This window comes from Falco naumanni, chromosome W (genome assembly GCF_017639655.2).
Source record: "Falco naumanni isolate bFalNau1 chromosome W, bFalNau1.pat, whole genome shotgun sequence".
Taxonomy (NCBI): domain Eukaryota; kingdom Metazoa; phylum Chordata; class Aves; order Falconiformes; family Falconidae; genus Falco; species Falco naumanni.
The window spans coordinates 10,855,483-10,871,981 of NC_054079.1; the positions used below are offsets into that span (position 1 = coordinate 10,855,483).

A 16,499-nucleotide genomic window follows, 5' to 3' on the forward strand; every position below is an offset into this window, starting at 1 on the left:
TTTATTATGGTAGTTCATTAATTGCCAAAACTTACTGAGCTGGAAAAAATAAGGCATATTTATTTCTTCTTTCAACTTGAAGAACTTCTTGGATTTCTTACATTTAGTGGTTTAGGCAGTTGTGTTGACATTGCAGAGAATGTTTTTTTATAGGACAATGTCAGGCACTTTAAATCTTAAGTCAACTAATTGGGGAATGTGGTCCAAGAGGTTTCATGTGGAGTTGTTAGTAAGATATATGACTTCCAACTCGGAGTGGGATGGGTTAGGGAGACTTTTTTCTTGTTTTCTATATAGATAAAGTATTTAGACTACAACTGTGGCTGTAATGAAGCTTTCATTTTGGGTATATATTTTACTTTCCTTTTCAATGAATATTCTGAAGAGTTGTATTAAAATGTCATTTTTATTATTCCATTATTATTAAGTAAACATTTGGAAGATATTCAGATAACACCTATTTACATCCTATGGGATTCAGGTTGGAAGGGACCTCTGGAGGTCTTTAATCCAATGTCCTGCTCCAAGCAGGGTAAGTTGTGAGATCAGACCAGGTTGCACAAAGCTTTATCCAATAAAGTCTTGCACAACCTGATTGGGCAACCTGCTTTACTGCTCAACTGCCCTCATGGGGAAAAGGTTCTCTTTATAGCCAGTCAAAATTTCTGCTCAGCACTTAAAATTTTATTAAACTTGGGGGAATAATTATTTTAATAGACTCATGCTAATATTCAGTATGTGGTAAAAATAAAAAGCATAAGTTCAGGTTACTTTTAATACAAAGGACTAGCCTGTCCATTAAAAAAATAATGGAGTTACTCTTTCATAACATTTGTAGAGGAAACCAAACTAGTTTCAGAAATACAACTGCAGGTGTGTGTTTTTTTGTGGGGTGCTTTTTTTGTGTGTGTGTGTTGTTGTTTTTTTTTTTTTAAAAATGTGGATAAATACTTAGTGGCTTTAAAGGTACTGAAGAGGAATTTATTTTTCCACTTACAGATAGGTTAACTTTGAAAGACTAGTTTACAAAATTAAGACTTGAATAGGTATGGAAGGTAAAAAGAACTATAGAATTGGTGAGGAATTCCTTTTGACAATCAGATAGTTTTAATATGGAATTAATAGCTTAGTTTGAAGAATTCATACACATAGAAAGGAATCTGACAAATGAATCCCTTTGCAAGACACATCACTGTTGCTGCAGCTCATTTTCTTTCCCAGCTAGTATTGAGTCTTCTGGGATTCTTTATTGGCAAAAGTACTAAAAGAAGTTATGCCTTTTCCACCTTTACATTCTTTAAGGTATGGGGAACTAAGTATGTATGTGTGCAGACAGTCTTGATAGACACTGTTAACTAATCCTAACTTATTTATATAAGAATAATGTGGTTTGTGAAGAGCCACTGTTGTAAAGTATGTTACTGTTCTCATGGTATTTGGCCATTCATTCACAACAGTTGGTTGCAGCTGTCATTAAAAAATTTTATTTTGTTTTAGTTTTTTGCTGTGTATTGGTTATTGAGAAGAAAATGAAACGAAGATTTACATGGATTTTTGGATTGGAAACATTGAGTTCAAAATTTTGATACAGATAGACTTCAGAGATCAGACTGGTGCAGGTATTCCATTTGCCAGCACATTTAAGAAATAAAAACAAAACCCCTCAAAACAAACAGTAAAAATTAAGTTCTGTTTGGTCTTGTTTTATCTTAACATGACAGGACCCTTGGGTAGATGCACTGTCACAAACACAAGATCTCAGTCATATTATTCCTCTTGTAGACTTATTCTCTGTTCACTTCTTTTAAACTTATCTTTGTTACAACAATCATTGCTTCTGTCTCAGTTTCATTCTGTCACTGCATTTCTGTTCCTCTTGGTTCACAGGCAGTCTACAAAGTTAGCTTCAAATTTTGGTGGGAAGATAATATAGTGGTCTACAAAGTTACAGATGGTATGGAGGACGTGAATAAGGAACAGTTCATTGTCTCTTTCAGTACAAGAACTAGGGACTGCCCAATAAACTTGGCATAAGAGAGGCCCAAAACAAGGAGAAGGGAGGCAGCTACTTACACAAGAGTTAGTTGATACTGAAACTCCTTGGCAGGTCACTTCAAAAAGCTTGACATTTGCATAGGTTGAAAGGTCAGCTGGGCAAGTTTACAGAAGAAAAATCCATTGAGAGTTACTAAATACCCAGAAGCACATCAGTCTCAAAAATCTGAGCTCAAACTATTTGGAGTATTGAAGAAATTGCCACTTCATGCTTGCACCTAGTGTTATTCTTTCTCAGGCATTCTCTTAGGGCATTGTGAAGGCAGGGTACTGGGACAGTGGAACCTTTGGTCTGGCCCATGTTGCACTTATGTTCTTATTTTTGTACCAGGTGTGGTCTTTCATGCTACTGAACTGCTACTCTTTACAAATTACCTTTAGTACGCAGACTTTTATCTGCCCTTATGCTTTATATGGGATAAAGTAGACATTTTGTGGATAAAGACGTGTGGTGATCTCAGACTTGTAAAATAATTGTTTACAATACACACAAAGTTAGAAAAGAAAAAAAATCTATATCCACAACAAAACGTATAAATTATAGCAATAAAAGATTGCAAATATATTTATTTCACTTATTTTCTGTACAACAGAAATAAAACTTGGTTAGTAATCATAGTTGCTAGCTATGTTTCCCTTCTGCCATAGGTCTAGTCTAGTTGCTTCCTATAAATGGTTTAGCATAATATATTTTCTGCTGTGTGGCAGGATACCCCTATCTGAGCTTATGTAATTAGGTTTGCTAGTCTTCCTTTTTCTTAGACTCTCTTGCATTAGAACACTCAAATGCATTGCCCTACAAGCTGCTCGAGCCACTCTGAATGTCCTTTGAACAGAGGCTTTATGTATTAGTTGCAAGACCTTTCCTGAATGCACTTGATACAAAAATTATTAGCAGTATATTTGGAGTAGATATGTGGAAATTTCTGTTCTGGTCTCTAGGCCAGATTTAGCTGGATGTACCTCCATCTAAATTTTGGCTAGGTACTGAGAATGCAGTAAAACTATGGAACCACTTTTGAGGAATAGAATACAGCAAGTATTACTTACATTCTGGTGACAGTGCAAATCCTGAATTGTTGCAGGTTATGAAGTCATGTTTGTCACTCAGGTGGGTAGCTCTACATTTCTGATGCACTAGTACAAATAATTTTACTGTGAATCAGGAGCTGTCTCATGGAAAGAACATTAGATATGCCACAGAAAAGCTTTGAAACACTCCTTGTAGTTCAGCTAGATTTAAACTGTCTGATTATTTTTATGGGTTCACAGTCTCCAGCTTGCAAGTCTTGTGCCTTGACTTCATAATTTTCAAAATTATACAATTTTTACTTCCAAAGATGCCTGGTTGAGGAGTCTCAGTGTTGAAGGGGACCTAAAACCTTGCTTGAAATAGAATTAATGTGTTTTGGAGAAGAAGGATGGATTCATCTAAGATGGGGTTAAAACTGCTAGAAGGCCTGGAGCTGTATGATGTTTTATGCTATCTGTACTGCTCTCAGTAAAGTGATTTTGATATACCAAAGACATATTCAAACCTCTAGCTAGCTTTGGTGCTCACAGTAAATGCAGCAGCACAGAACTTGGTGCAGGGTGTAAAAATGGAAAGAAGCAAGATAGATCTTTGAGTAGCTAGTCTAGACTGAACCTACCGATGCTGCTATGACTGCAGTGTGATATCCCTCAAAATTATTTTTATAATAGGGTAGGCCTATTTGTAGAAACTAGTTGATGATAGCTTGAGCCATCAGTCAATCTGGTAATTTTAAAGCTGTGGAGGGAGAACTCTGCTGGAATTTATGTTCACTAAGCATCACAGAAGAAAATACATGGAGGAAGGGAGGAATGAGTTAAAGCAGCAAGCCTGTACATTTCAGGTACAGAATAGAAAAAAGGAAGAAACAACTTCTAATGACAAAGAAATCAAGGCAGAGCAGTGTGAAGTGATGCTGATAGTCTGAAGCCTGCAAAGGGGCAGGCTTTGGAACCGTAAGTGCCTGGCTGTTTTAGTGCTGGTTTGCTTATAAAGCTGTCTCTAGAGTAATTGTAGAGCGCATCGTCAAATAAAATGGTCTAATGAGTTTGTAGAATGTTCATTTGCCTTCGTGATATTGTGGTTGAGCTGATTCTTTCTTTGTAATCTTGTATGGTCTGCAAAAAGGTTCTGGTTAGAAGAAGAGCACAGGGAAAAGGAAGTATTCTGTCTTTTCCAGAGTTTCAAATGATGTTAACAATAAGTCAGCAGACAGCAAGGAATTGTCTGTATGTTTACGCTACCTTATTTTATTCCATGAAATACTACTTTTAAAGGAATAAAGACTGCTCAGTGATAAGTGTTGTATTTCAACCAGTCCAGCAGTATTGGTGCTATTAGAGGGGTTTTTTTTATATACTACCAGAATACTGACGTTGTCCTGTTAAGCTTCTGTAGGTGTCTGTCTTGGCTACTTAACTAGGTCATGATCTAACAGTTTGTAGCACTTGTTATTCTGTACTTTCCATTCTTTTATTATCTTTGCATTATATTTGTTGTAGCTGGTAAGGACATGTTGCTATATCATGGCTTACATTGGAAAAGGAAGCTTTTAGCCTGGATGACTGTAAACCTTGAAAAGTGCCAAAAATGCACAAAAATACAGATAGTCTTAGAAAGTAGAAAATTACTATAAAGTCTAAATTTATTCTTTAAAATCACAAGACTTTAAAGCTAGTCCTCTGATTTTTTTGAATGAATACTTTTTAACAGTGATTTGAAATGGTGTATTATAGTCTAGGGTGTGTCTCAAGCTAAGAACTGTCTCAGGTTCTTTCTTCATCTTGTCTTTAGAACTATTTTTGTTTACGAACTCATCTATGAAGTGTTCTATTTTCATTTAATTACTATCTTTTGCAATACTTCTACTATATGCTCACATGACACGTCAGTATAATGCTGAAGAAAAACCTCTGATATATTTAAATTTTTTTAGACACTCTAGGGGTGGAATTTGTGTTGAGAATCTTATTAAATCATAATCTCAAAATCAGGTTTGTACATATGTCCTAAATGCACTGATAATACTACTGGTTATGGTAAATTTGCACCTGCTATTCTAATTTTACATTGCCAAAACTGAAGATGACAAATGACAGCATTAAAAAACATTGTTTCAGAACAGAATTTATTTTTATTGTTTTGACTGCATTTGCAGTTTATAAAGAATAGTATTTAAATGTTTCATCTACAGTACAATAATATAAAATATTTCTTTTTGTATAAATTGGGAGAATTAGAACTCATATCTAGAAAAACTGTTACTGTTATAAGTCAATTTCTTTCATCCACCCAAGTTAAGTATCAGAACAAAGTCCAATAGAGCCAGACTTTGGTTGTCTATGGTGGTTTTAACGACATGAAAAATTAATCATAGAAAAAGCTATTTCTGTTGAGTGATGTGTAACGTATATTATGCTTTTCCTTCCTTGGTTTAAATAGCTCTTTTTGGTTTGAGGTTTTTGAGGAAGAAACTAAATAAGATGTTGTGTACTTTATTTTAAGGCAGAATGCTGTTGTAGTGTACCACTTTCTGTAACATTAAGCATATGCTATAGTAAAGCTTTTAGAAAGACATTTAAAATTATTGTGTTATAAAGTATTGCTGTTTGTAACCTGTGCAAATCTAACGAATGACCAAATTATCTTAAAAATGGTGAACTGTTGAAGAGTTATGATAAAAAGTTTCTACAAAACCAGACCAAAAGTCAGTATTTTTTATAATTTTTTTCCACACAGTTCTCTAGCATTAGTGACATTGTCTGCACTTGCAAAATAACTACTTTATCATAGCTAAGTATATATATGCAAATGAATATGATGAAACTAAAAGCTAATGACTGTTTTTTCAATTTTATTTTCCATAATTTAGAAATAGAAGTTGGAATTGTCAGATAGTTTGAGGTTTTTGATCCCTTTTAAGGGAAATCTGAGTTTTGTTTGATTTAGCAGTAGTTCAGTTTATAGTTCTAGATGTTAGAACTAGTTTAACTGTGGTGGGTTGACCTTGGCTGGCTGCTTGGTGCTCACCAAGCTGCTCTATTACTCCCCTCCTCAGCAGAACAGGTGGGAAGAAAATAAGATGGAAAAAAACCCACTTATGGGTCAAGATATAGGCAGTTTAATGAAGGAATAGCAAAAGTCGTGCATGCAGAATCCAAGAAAAACAAAAGATGTTATTCTCTACTTCCTATCAGCAGATGATGTCTGATCACTTCCCGGGAAGCAGGGCTTCAGTACATGTAGTGGTTTCTCTGGAAGACAAATGTTGTAAATAATGAATGCCCTCCCTTCCTCCTCCTATCTCTTAGTTTTTATTGCTGAGCAGACATCATATGGTATGGGATATCTCGTTGGTCACTTCAGGTCAGCTGTCCTGGCTATGTCCCCTCCCAAGATCTTGCCACCCCCAGCCTACTGGTGAGGGGGAATGTTGGAGAGATAGCCTTGATGCTGTGTGAGCACTGCTCAGCAGTAGCCAAAGCACTGGTGTGGTATCAGCACCTTTTTTTTTTTTTCCCCACTGGTCTTTTAATACTTATTTGAATATAAGATATATATGATTGGGTGCATACATAAATTATGTTGCAGAGCATGAAGGAAAAAAAAAAGTAAAAAAAATAAAATTCTAATGAATCAATTATGTTTATCATTAAGCAAGGGTGTATGAAAGGGACAGTCCTTACTTGACTAGCTTATTGTCAAAGCATATGATATAAAGCAAATGTCAAAAAGTAAGATTTGGTTTCAAACAAGTGAAAAATAAAACCTTCCTTTCAATGATAATATATTTGGAAATGTTCTTTAAAAATGAACTTCTAATAATTTGTAGTAGTTAGCTGTGTTTCTTTTTTGGACAGAACCAATTCTTAGGCTTTATTTTGTTTTCTGACAACCTTTTAAAGTAGGTTATTTGGCAAATCCTGTACTATTATATATATACACATATATGAGGTACGTGTTCAACCACCTCAAAGTTATGAAGAGCTTTATGTCCAGTCGTACCTATTTGTTGGCTTTGTCTAGCCTGAATTTTCTTAGATTCGTGTACTCTTTATATTTGTATTCCAGACACCTTGGTAGAGTTTTCCTCAGCAATTTGCTGGTTGTTTTTTTTTCCCAAAACACTTTCATTAAAAAAATATTCCTTCAAAAGCCTCAGTTATTTCTTTCTATATCTATCTGAAATATTACTCAGGCATATTGGAGAGGTAGCTTTCAGGTGATTTTTATAGTAGGTTTATGTGTTTATAAGTAGCTTGTTTCATACTGGTTTTGAACAGTTTGCATTTCTAATAAGATTTTTTATGCTTTCTTCATTTATCATACTTGAATAACCCACAGAATATACTTTATTTCTGTTGATTAGCCAAATTCTTTAAAGCGTATCCAATGTTAGTATTCATGTATGTTTCCAATCCTGTTATACAGGTATATCGATATCTCAGTGTTATTTTGATGCATAGTCCTTATTTCTGGCACAGTGGACATTTCCAGTAACACATAGCTAGTAATAAGTGCCTTACAGAGACTCTTTTCCTTTAATGGAAGATTTCACATAATCAAACTAGTGAAAAGGGCAATGTTATCCTTGAATGTATAAATACAGATTATCATGTTAGAAGAGATCATTTATTTTGCCTTTGTATCTACTTTTGTTAATACTACTATTAGAACAACTTCTTGAATTCTAATACAGATAGGCTACAGAAAGTTTAAAAAGGCCTAGAGGTCAAAGGAAGGCAGCAGAAGGCAGCACATTATAGTGGTGTGGCACTGAAACAGTTCATTTGTCTGATTTAAGAAAAAATAAAAAAATTACTTCAGCATGGAAGAGATCTCTACTGGGACAGAGGGACTCAACTTTGCTGATAAAGCATAGCAACATCCCCATGATGGACACTGAAATTAGTTAATTTCTCTTCAATCTAAAATAAATTAAGTGCTGAAAATATTAGAAGAAAAATACTAAGATGTAAATTCTGCCTCTGAAGTTCCCTAAGCCACAGAGCTGGGAGGTTGTATCAGAGGTGGTGTTGGTCTGCTGTCCTGTTATCACTGTAAGTACTCACAAATGACTGCTGTTGAGGGGAAAGGCAGATGGATCAGATTAACCTAGTGCAGATGTTATCAAATTCTTACGTTGAGAACAACTCTTAATGTGAGATTAAATAGCTTTTAAGGAATAGCTTTTTATCCTATGTAGCTTCTAGAATAAATTACTTACATTTTTATGCTGGGAATGGCTGGAGGCATGATTGAATCGTGATGCTTTCTTGCCTTCAAATCTGTGAATTTGTGTATCTTAATAGAGGGAACACACTTTCTTACATAAAACTTTGCATGAACTTCATAGTTGCAGAACTACATGCATTAGGCCCACAAGCTCACAGATTGCAGAGATCAGGAAGAAATCTCCTTCCCTTCCCTAAATGTACATCTAGATGGGAAACATCTATCTTCCCCTAAGGCATCTGGGATTGGCTGTAGCTGCAAATAAATTAGCTGACAAGATTGAACAGGGCTTACGGTATTTACAGAGAACTCATCTTTCTTATATATTTAAGTGTCCTACTCAAGTGATTGGAATCATACTACTCATGAAATTAGCAAAGGAAAGGGATTTTTCTGCAAGTAAGGTTTGTAGATAAACTGAGGCTCAAGTTCAAGACTTCAGGACTTAACCCCAGCTGCCAACTAAGTACCATGCAGCTGCTCACTCAGTCCTTCTTCCCCCCTCCCCAGCAACAGAGGGGTGGGGAGGAGAATCAGGTAAAAGGTAAAACTCATGGGTTGAGATAAGAACAATTTAATAATTGACATAAAGTGAAATATAATAATAATACTAATACTACTGATGAAAAGGAGAGAGAGGGAGAGAGGAATAAAATCCAAGAGGGGGAAAAAACCAAACCAAGTGATACACAATACAATTGCTCACCACCTGCTGACTAATGCCCAGCCAGTCTCCAAGCAGTGATCACCCCCCCCCCAACTCCACCCCTCCACACCCCCCCTCCAGTTTATATACTGAGCATGACGTTCTACATAACCCTTTGGCTAGTTTGGGTCACCTGTCCTAGCTGTGTCCCTTCCCAGTTTCCCTTTAGGCTTCTCTCCGGCAGGGCCTGAGAAACTGAAATTGACTGAGTATAAACATTACCTATCAACAACTGAAAACATCAGTGTCCTATCAACATTGTTCTCATACTAAAACCTAAACCAGCATTGTACCAGCTACTGAGAAGAAAATTAACTCTATCCCAACAGAAACCAGGACAGGGAGACAGTCTGTAGCTTACATTGATGCTAATAAATTAAACAAACATGTCTATGACTCTTTTATTATACTGAGGACTGCTGGCACAGAACTTCTTGTGTCCACATTAATGAGCTGACTTCTCCAGAACAGAGTAGCTGCATATGTTTTGCCTGTTGATAATTGTGTTTGGTCACCTCCTGAACTTTTCCTGCAGTTTCCTTCTGGCTGATATTTCAGTTGGAGTTGTCAGTGACAGCTGTACATCCATCATGCATTTCCCACCTGTCTGGTGTGGCTCTTCAGCAACCCTGCAAGTGTATCCAGAAGTCCCAAACGTCTTCCCCTATCTGCCTCATCAAGTGACTTCTGATCCATTCAGGCTGTGAATGGACATGTAATCAACAATCTTGCCTCTTTCCACATTTCTCTTCCCCAGCCTGTTCACCCACTTTAGCAGGAGGCATATGATCTTCTCTTCCAACTTGGGCAAAGGATTTACTTTGCTACAGACTGCCATCTCATCCTGAAGTTTTTTGCAACCTGCATATTTGTATTCTTATATTCAAATTCTGTGTGGTGGCCTTCCTCCACATTCTGTCAGTGAATTAAAAAGAAAATATGTTAACGTCTTGCAAACTGCATTTTTGCATAACCCTCATGACTGTTACCTTTTTTAATGGTTGGTTGAGATTGTTGTTGGCTTGAGAACTTTTTGTTGTCTGTGATTCCTGAAGTGTTTACTTAGGTCCTGGTGACAGCTATGACCCATCTTCATCTTTGTTTTTTTGTTGGTGGGGGTTGATTTTTGTGGTGTGGTGTTTTATTTGTTGTGAGTTTTTTGTTGGATTTTTTGGGGGGTTTTGGGTTGTGGGTTTTTGTTTGTTTTTTAAATAGCAATTAGTCCTATCTAATCTAATGGGTAATCTGGATGATTTGTCATTTCAGGGGTTTCTTGGCTTGAAGCTACTATCTGGCAAGTATTGACTCTTGCATTTTGGAACCCCGCATCTGTGGGTTAAATGGATTCCCTGGAAATAAATAATAAAGGAAGCAGTGTCAAAATCAAAAAACACAAAGACAAGTTAGGCTGATTTGGTTAAATCATATAGAGAAGCAAATGATGGAATTAAACAGTGCATTACACAAAAATTATATAAGCTTTCAAACAAATCACAAGCAGAAACCATCCATATGAAAGGTGGAAAAAAAGAGCTATAAGATGATGTAGGTAAAGTCAGTAATTTGACATTGAAAACTTAGATGTTTTTCCTATTAAACCGAGGAATAATAGAGTGTATGAATGCTCGTTACAGGAAATTATTATTGCCTATAAATTTTGAATATTAATGAAGCCACAATTAGATTATTATTACTATCTGGGTATGTTCTTGCAAAGAGTTAATGTATTGGAAAATAAAATTCTATTTTCCTTAGTTTTATTATCTAATTTGTTTCATTATCATCACATTTTCTTACAAATACTAGGCTATGAATAATGAAGAATATTTGCTACCCAGCACAAACAGAAGGATACCATGGTCTTTGTTTTTCAAAAGCGTAACAGAAAAAAGGGATTTAATTCATATCATTATTTCCTATCACAGTTCCTTGTGAAACTGAACCAAATGTGAGGAGAGACTTCAGATTTGTACTTGTATGAGAGTAAGCAGATTCAGGCCATAAGGGCAAATTTTCAGCTCCACTGAAATCAGTGACAGCATTTTACTTGAGTTTAGTTGAACTGGCTTTCTTCTTAAAGGTCAATTTTATTTAAGGATGTACGAACACTATTGTTTTTTTCCTATTAGTATTGTATATTAAAAAAATTAGTAGATCAATACCTTCTGTGTATTGCACAGACTTCCTTGTGTTGAGTTCTAAACTACATTTTAAAGGTATTTGGCCAAATTTGGGTTTTCTTATTAAATAAGCCTGAGTCCTGTCTGCTTTCTTTGAGGAATAATTTTGCAGGAACTTCAATAGGGTAAAGTTCAGGCTCTGTCCTAAAGGCAGAAATAAGAGGTTTGTTTCCTTAAATATGTAAAAGGCTGGAGATGTTCAGTAAAAAAAATCTTTTTCTCTGTATCTGTCATCTTATAGCTTTGACATACAAAATCTATTTATATTCCAACACATTTTATATAAAGAATGCTGATTTGATTACCTCTCCCTCTCCAAACAGCAAATGGGAAATCAGTGAGAGCTTTATGTGCATATAGAATGGCAGAGTTTGAGCCATCTCAGTGAGATCAATGCATATGAACATTTAGGTTCAAAATTAGATCTTAATCTCGCAAACTGCTCCACACCCAGTACCTTTAAAAATCAGAGGAATTCTATATGGTCACAACAGTCTACATGCAGAGAGGTTAGTGGATTTGTTCCAAATTTTAAGCTTTGTTATTTTGTCTATGGATTTGGCTTACAGACAGACGTTAACTCTATTAGCACTGAAATATATCTCATGATCAGACCTCCATATGATAACCCATTTTAAAACAGTCCTTATGTTATTTTTAACAGAAATGTCTGGTGGTCTGAAATTAGTAAATATTTGGGTTAAAAATTAAAGCATTAAAATGGTATCTTTTTGTCTTTGTTTTCACTCACCTTTCAAAATATTGGAAATTATTTTGAAACATACTGCAAGGAAATCAGTATAAATCCTCTAAAATCAAAGGCATTGTAAGAGTGTTCTCATATCACTAGCTATATCATAGGGTCGCATATTGTCATGGTTTAACCCCAGCCAGCAACGAGGTACCATGCTCACTCACAAACCCCCTCCCCTGGTGGGATGGTGAGGAAAATCAGAACAAAAAAGGTAAAACCTGTGGGTTGAGATAAGTACAGTGTAATAATTATTTCAAAGTAAAATGAAATACTATAGAAGAATGAAGCTGGGTTAATTAGCATTGATAATATACAACGGTGGGTTGGCTTCAGGGGTGGTGGGTTGGTCGATGTAGATAAGGTGCAGGTGTGGTTGGTTAAGTTAAGTGGTTGAGAGCCAACAAAGAGAGAGCAGCCGAGGAGGAAGGAGGGAGAGAAGCAGCAGCAGCAGCAGCAGCAGCAGCAGCAGCAGCAGCAGCAGCAGCAGCAGCAGCAGCAGCAAGAGAAGAGAGAACATGTGTTCTGGGTGAGGTGAAGGTAGCAGAGGGACTGTATGAAGAGTATGCTGGTATGAAGTGGTGAAAGACCTTGTTGCAGCTTGATAGTTTGGAGAGTGCTGTGACAAAATACTATTAATAATAATTGTAATGGAAAGGCAAATAACAAAAAGAGAAAGTGAAATAAAACTTGGGGGGAAAAAAACCCCCAACCAAACCAAGTGATGCACAGTACAGTTGCTCACCACCTGCTGACTGATGTCCCCAAGTAGTGATTCCCCCCCCCCCCCCCCAGCTAATGCCCCTGGTTTATATATTGAGCATGATGTCATATGGCCTGAAATATCCCTTTGGCAAGTTCAGGTCAGCTGTCCTGGCTGTGTCCCCTCCCAATTTCTTGTGCCCCTCTAGCCCTCTCGCTGGCAGAGCCTGAGAAACTGAAAAGTCCTTGACTTAGTATAGACATTACACAGCAACACTTAAAACCATCAGTGTGTTATCAACATTGTTCTCATACTAAATCCAAGACACAGCACTGTACCAGTTACTAGGAAGAAAATTAACTCTGTCCCAGCTGAAACCAGGACACATATTCAAAATATGTAGGTGTAACTGACTGCTGTGTGACCACTGCTGCAGAAAACTTTAATTCCATTTTCAATTCCAGGTACTTACATGTTAACTACACAAAAACTCTTTGAGCTGCTGTACTTGAAGGATAATATCTAAAATGATGAAAATTTTCCTTTAAAGTCATTATTTAGCCTTTGGCAAAAATATATTTTTCATTTTAGTTTGTTACAGTGTACTCTTAAGACACATTATCATTAGAAGATAATGAGAAGGAAACTGAAATGGCAGTTCATAAGTTTTTTTAAAAAATAATTTTTGGTATAATTGAGAGATAGTTTTTATTTAGAATCAAAGTTTAAATAGTAGGAGTTGCAATTAATTTTGTTTAGTTGATAAGAATAATACTGTAAGATGGTTCCAATATGTTCAAAAAGTAAAAGTGTTTGGAATTGGTAGCAGTTTATAGACGTGCTGCTATAACTTCATAACAACATGGTATACTGCTTTATGGAGCTAGTGATTACAAAGATCTACTTTAATTTATTTATTTTTTTTTTACTGGCAGGTGTCTCACTGGCCTGAGGCCAGCAGCTGTGAGTGTACTGCAGCCTGCCGTTTACACCAGAGTGTAGAAAATGCTGACACCAGCTGGCTGCACATAATTAAGCTGATTGCGGTCTGACAACTTGAACTATGATACAGATATGTGATAAATATACAAAATATCTTACAAATTTGATTCTTGGATATATTTTATGTACTTTTTTTCTCCTTAACAGATATGATATCTGCACTTATAAAAACAAGCCTTGTGGAACACTGGGTAAGATTAGAGAGAAATTTCAGCTTGTATTTGCTGTTTGTTTCCTTGCATTATACTTGACTATTAATTTATTGGCTGATTAGTTCTTTTTATGTTTATGCTTTCAAAATTTTGCAGTTTTATAAACGTGAATAATAAGTTTAAATTAAATGAACTGCTGATGGGCCTTTCTTCTCTGGCAGCTGTAATGCTGATAAAACCTAGCAGGTTACTCAAACTTACCAAGCAATAATTAGAGGAGAGGATTTACTGTTTATTTCTATTTAACCTGTCCCCACCATCATTTTAAAACAAATACAAATAAAAGACCTTAGGGAAATTTAAACAAACAAACAAAAAACCCCACAACAAACACACCCACCTAACCCAACAAAACCTACAAATCCCAAAATAACACCCTACAAAAGAAACAGGCTTTGAGATTTACACTGTTGGTCTGTTGCACACAAGGAGTATAGCTTCAGACTGTTACTTTCACAAACTTAGAATAATATGACACAGTGATATAAGTTACAGTAATATCAAACTCCTTAAAACAGTGCTTTGACAATGGAGAAACACAAGCAACCTTGCGTACAGGATGGAGAGCTGTTCTCTCCATACCTAAATTTGTCACCAAAAGTTATTTACTATACTGTAGTTGTTACCCTTGATAGTGCTTTAACATATGAAAGAAACATTATTCAAATAATGTAAATATATATTTTTCAATTTGGATCCTTTAATATAATCCCCTCTCTCAGAATTAATTAAAGATATAATTGTAATTCAGTTTAGTAATACTTTTCTCATAATCAGAGCTCATAATTAGGTTTTCTTTGTCTTTGCCTGTATTACTGTGTGCTTTGCTAGCCTTAACTCATGTTGATTTTTCTACAAGTCTTGCTCAAGTCAGCATGATGTTTGTGGCACAGGGAAATAGTTTACATGGGTGAAGGTATCAGAATTTTGCCTGCTGTAAATATAAACAATATTCACACCATGTTTCAGTAAAAGGCAAATGATGATGAATTTCTTAATGTAACTGATTTTCTTTTGATATCTGTATGGAAGAGACAAAACTGAAGAGACTCTATATTGATGTCATATAATTGTCTTTGTATTCTTAAAAGAAGAAAGTTTTAAAGGGTGTACATTCACTGATGAACTATTTGATATTTATATGTGATATTTTTAACACAGATCATTAGTGTACTATTTCTTACTGTATTAGATGTTGGCATAAAGGTAAATACAGCTTTACTTGAATACAGAATAACAGGGGATACACTTTGGCAAATGCTTGATTTTATAAACAATTAAAAAATCACATGGTATCAGTTCCAACTCACTGTTATGGGACCCTTGGCAACAGAACCATGACACTTAATTTTCATTATAGGCATTGAATGGGAGAAGAGACCTCTTTTGCAAGGCATTTAAATATGCTTAAGTCCCACTGACCTCCAGTAACTGAAGTTAAACATGTATTTAAGGTGTTTGTGAACAAAAGTCTCAGGAATCTTTCATGGAAACTCTTAGAAAAGATAGACCTCAGATGTCTTTGCAGCATCTCTGTGGTTCCAGTGAAGAATTCATTTTTTTAAATGAGCCATAGATTGGGTTCTGGACTTGATCTCTGCCACTTTCTGCAAGCATGGTATGGAATTATAAATCATTAATCTGGTCCTGTAAGTCACTGAAGCAAGTGCTCAGTTATAAGATCTGAAGATAGAGATGACTTCACTCAAATGTGGTGAACTTTGCAGGGGAACATGGCAATTGTTATGTAAGTATTGCCATTTTGTCTTTAGAATGTCCTACTCAATTAGCATAGTATGGTTTAGGCAGGTTAACTGGAATTATTTTCTACAGGTTGCATACTGCAAACAATTTACAGACTTTTCTTAATGGATAGTAACTTTTCCTCTGATGTTTCATCCTGTCCTCAGTGGGCATGTCTACACTGGTGATTTGATTTAGAGCAGTAGTACTGTTTTGATGCAAAATCTACAGGCATACATTGTCGCCTTTTGCCAATGTCAGTTTGGTTATCAGAGTAGTTTTAGTATGTGCAAACTAGATTTGTTTTGGAGAAAATTAAGTCAGAACACATATTCCCCAAATGTCCCATATGTGCCTACAGGAGACGTTAAGGTCTAAATAACTATGTGGGATGTATTCTCATGATATCCCGTAATATTTTTTCCTTTTGAAAGCTTTGAGCCACATATGTAGTGAATATGTTTGGCCTACAGGATTAAACTAGTCCAAAGTAGAAAGTTCAACCCACATACAAAGATATGTGAGGAGCCTCAATATCAGTGCTTCACTCTGCTGACCAACTCCTATGACTCCAAATTGCTTGCTAATGTGGACACAGCCAGGAAGCACTTGTCATCTAAACAGAATAATTTGAAATAGCACTTTTCCCAGTCATTGTTCTGTTATAGTGTAGTTAACTGAGCAGGTAATTTCCTTAAAGAAAACTTTACTGCTTTTTTAGATAAGAAACCCTAGAGAGCAATACATTAAATAAATCTGATGTTTAGAGCTTTCTGTAGTGGCAATGTAGTATTGTACTACAATAGTAGTACATACAATAGTAGTATGATACTCTGTTGCTGAAGAATGTATAAGATAAGGAAGAGCTTTCTCTCTCTA

The 16,499-nt window shown here is 35.7% G+C and overlaps 1 protein-coding gene across 5 annotated transcripts in view; it reads left to right on the plus strand.

The window, feature by feature from the left end:
* The window catches only part of LOC121080568 (A disintegrin and metalloproteinase with thrombospondin motifs 6-like), a 150,050-nt gene that overhangs the window by 35,298 nt on the left and 98,253 nt on the right, over positions 1-16,499 (plus strand). For all 5 annotated transcript variants that reach the window (XR_005825415.1, XM_040578663.1, XM_040578661.1 and 2 more), the window contains one exon: positions 13,813-13,856. Coding sequence is in view for 4 of the 5 variants with exons in the window: in XM_040578663.1 (XP_040434597.1) it covers positions 13,813-13,856 (44 nt within the window). In the remaining variant the exon portion in view is untranslated. The remainder of the gene's footprint in view (positions 1-13,812; positions 13,857-16,499) is intronic.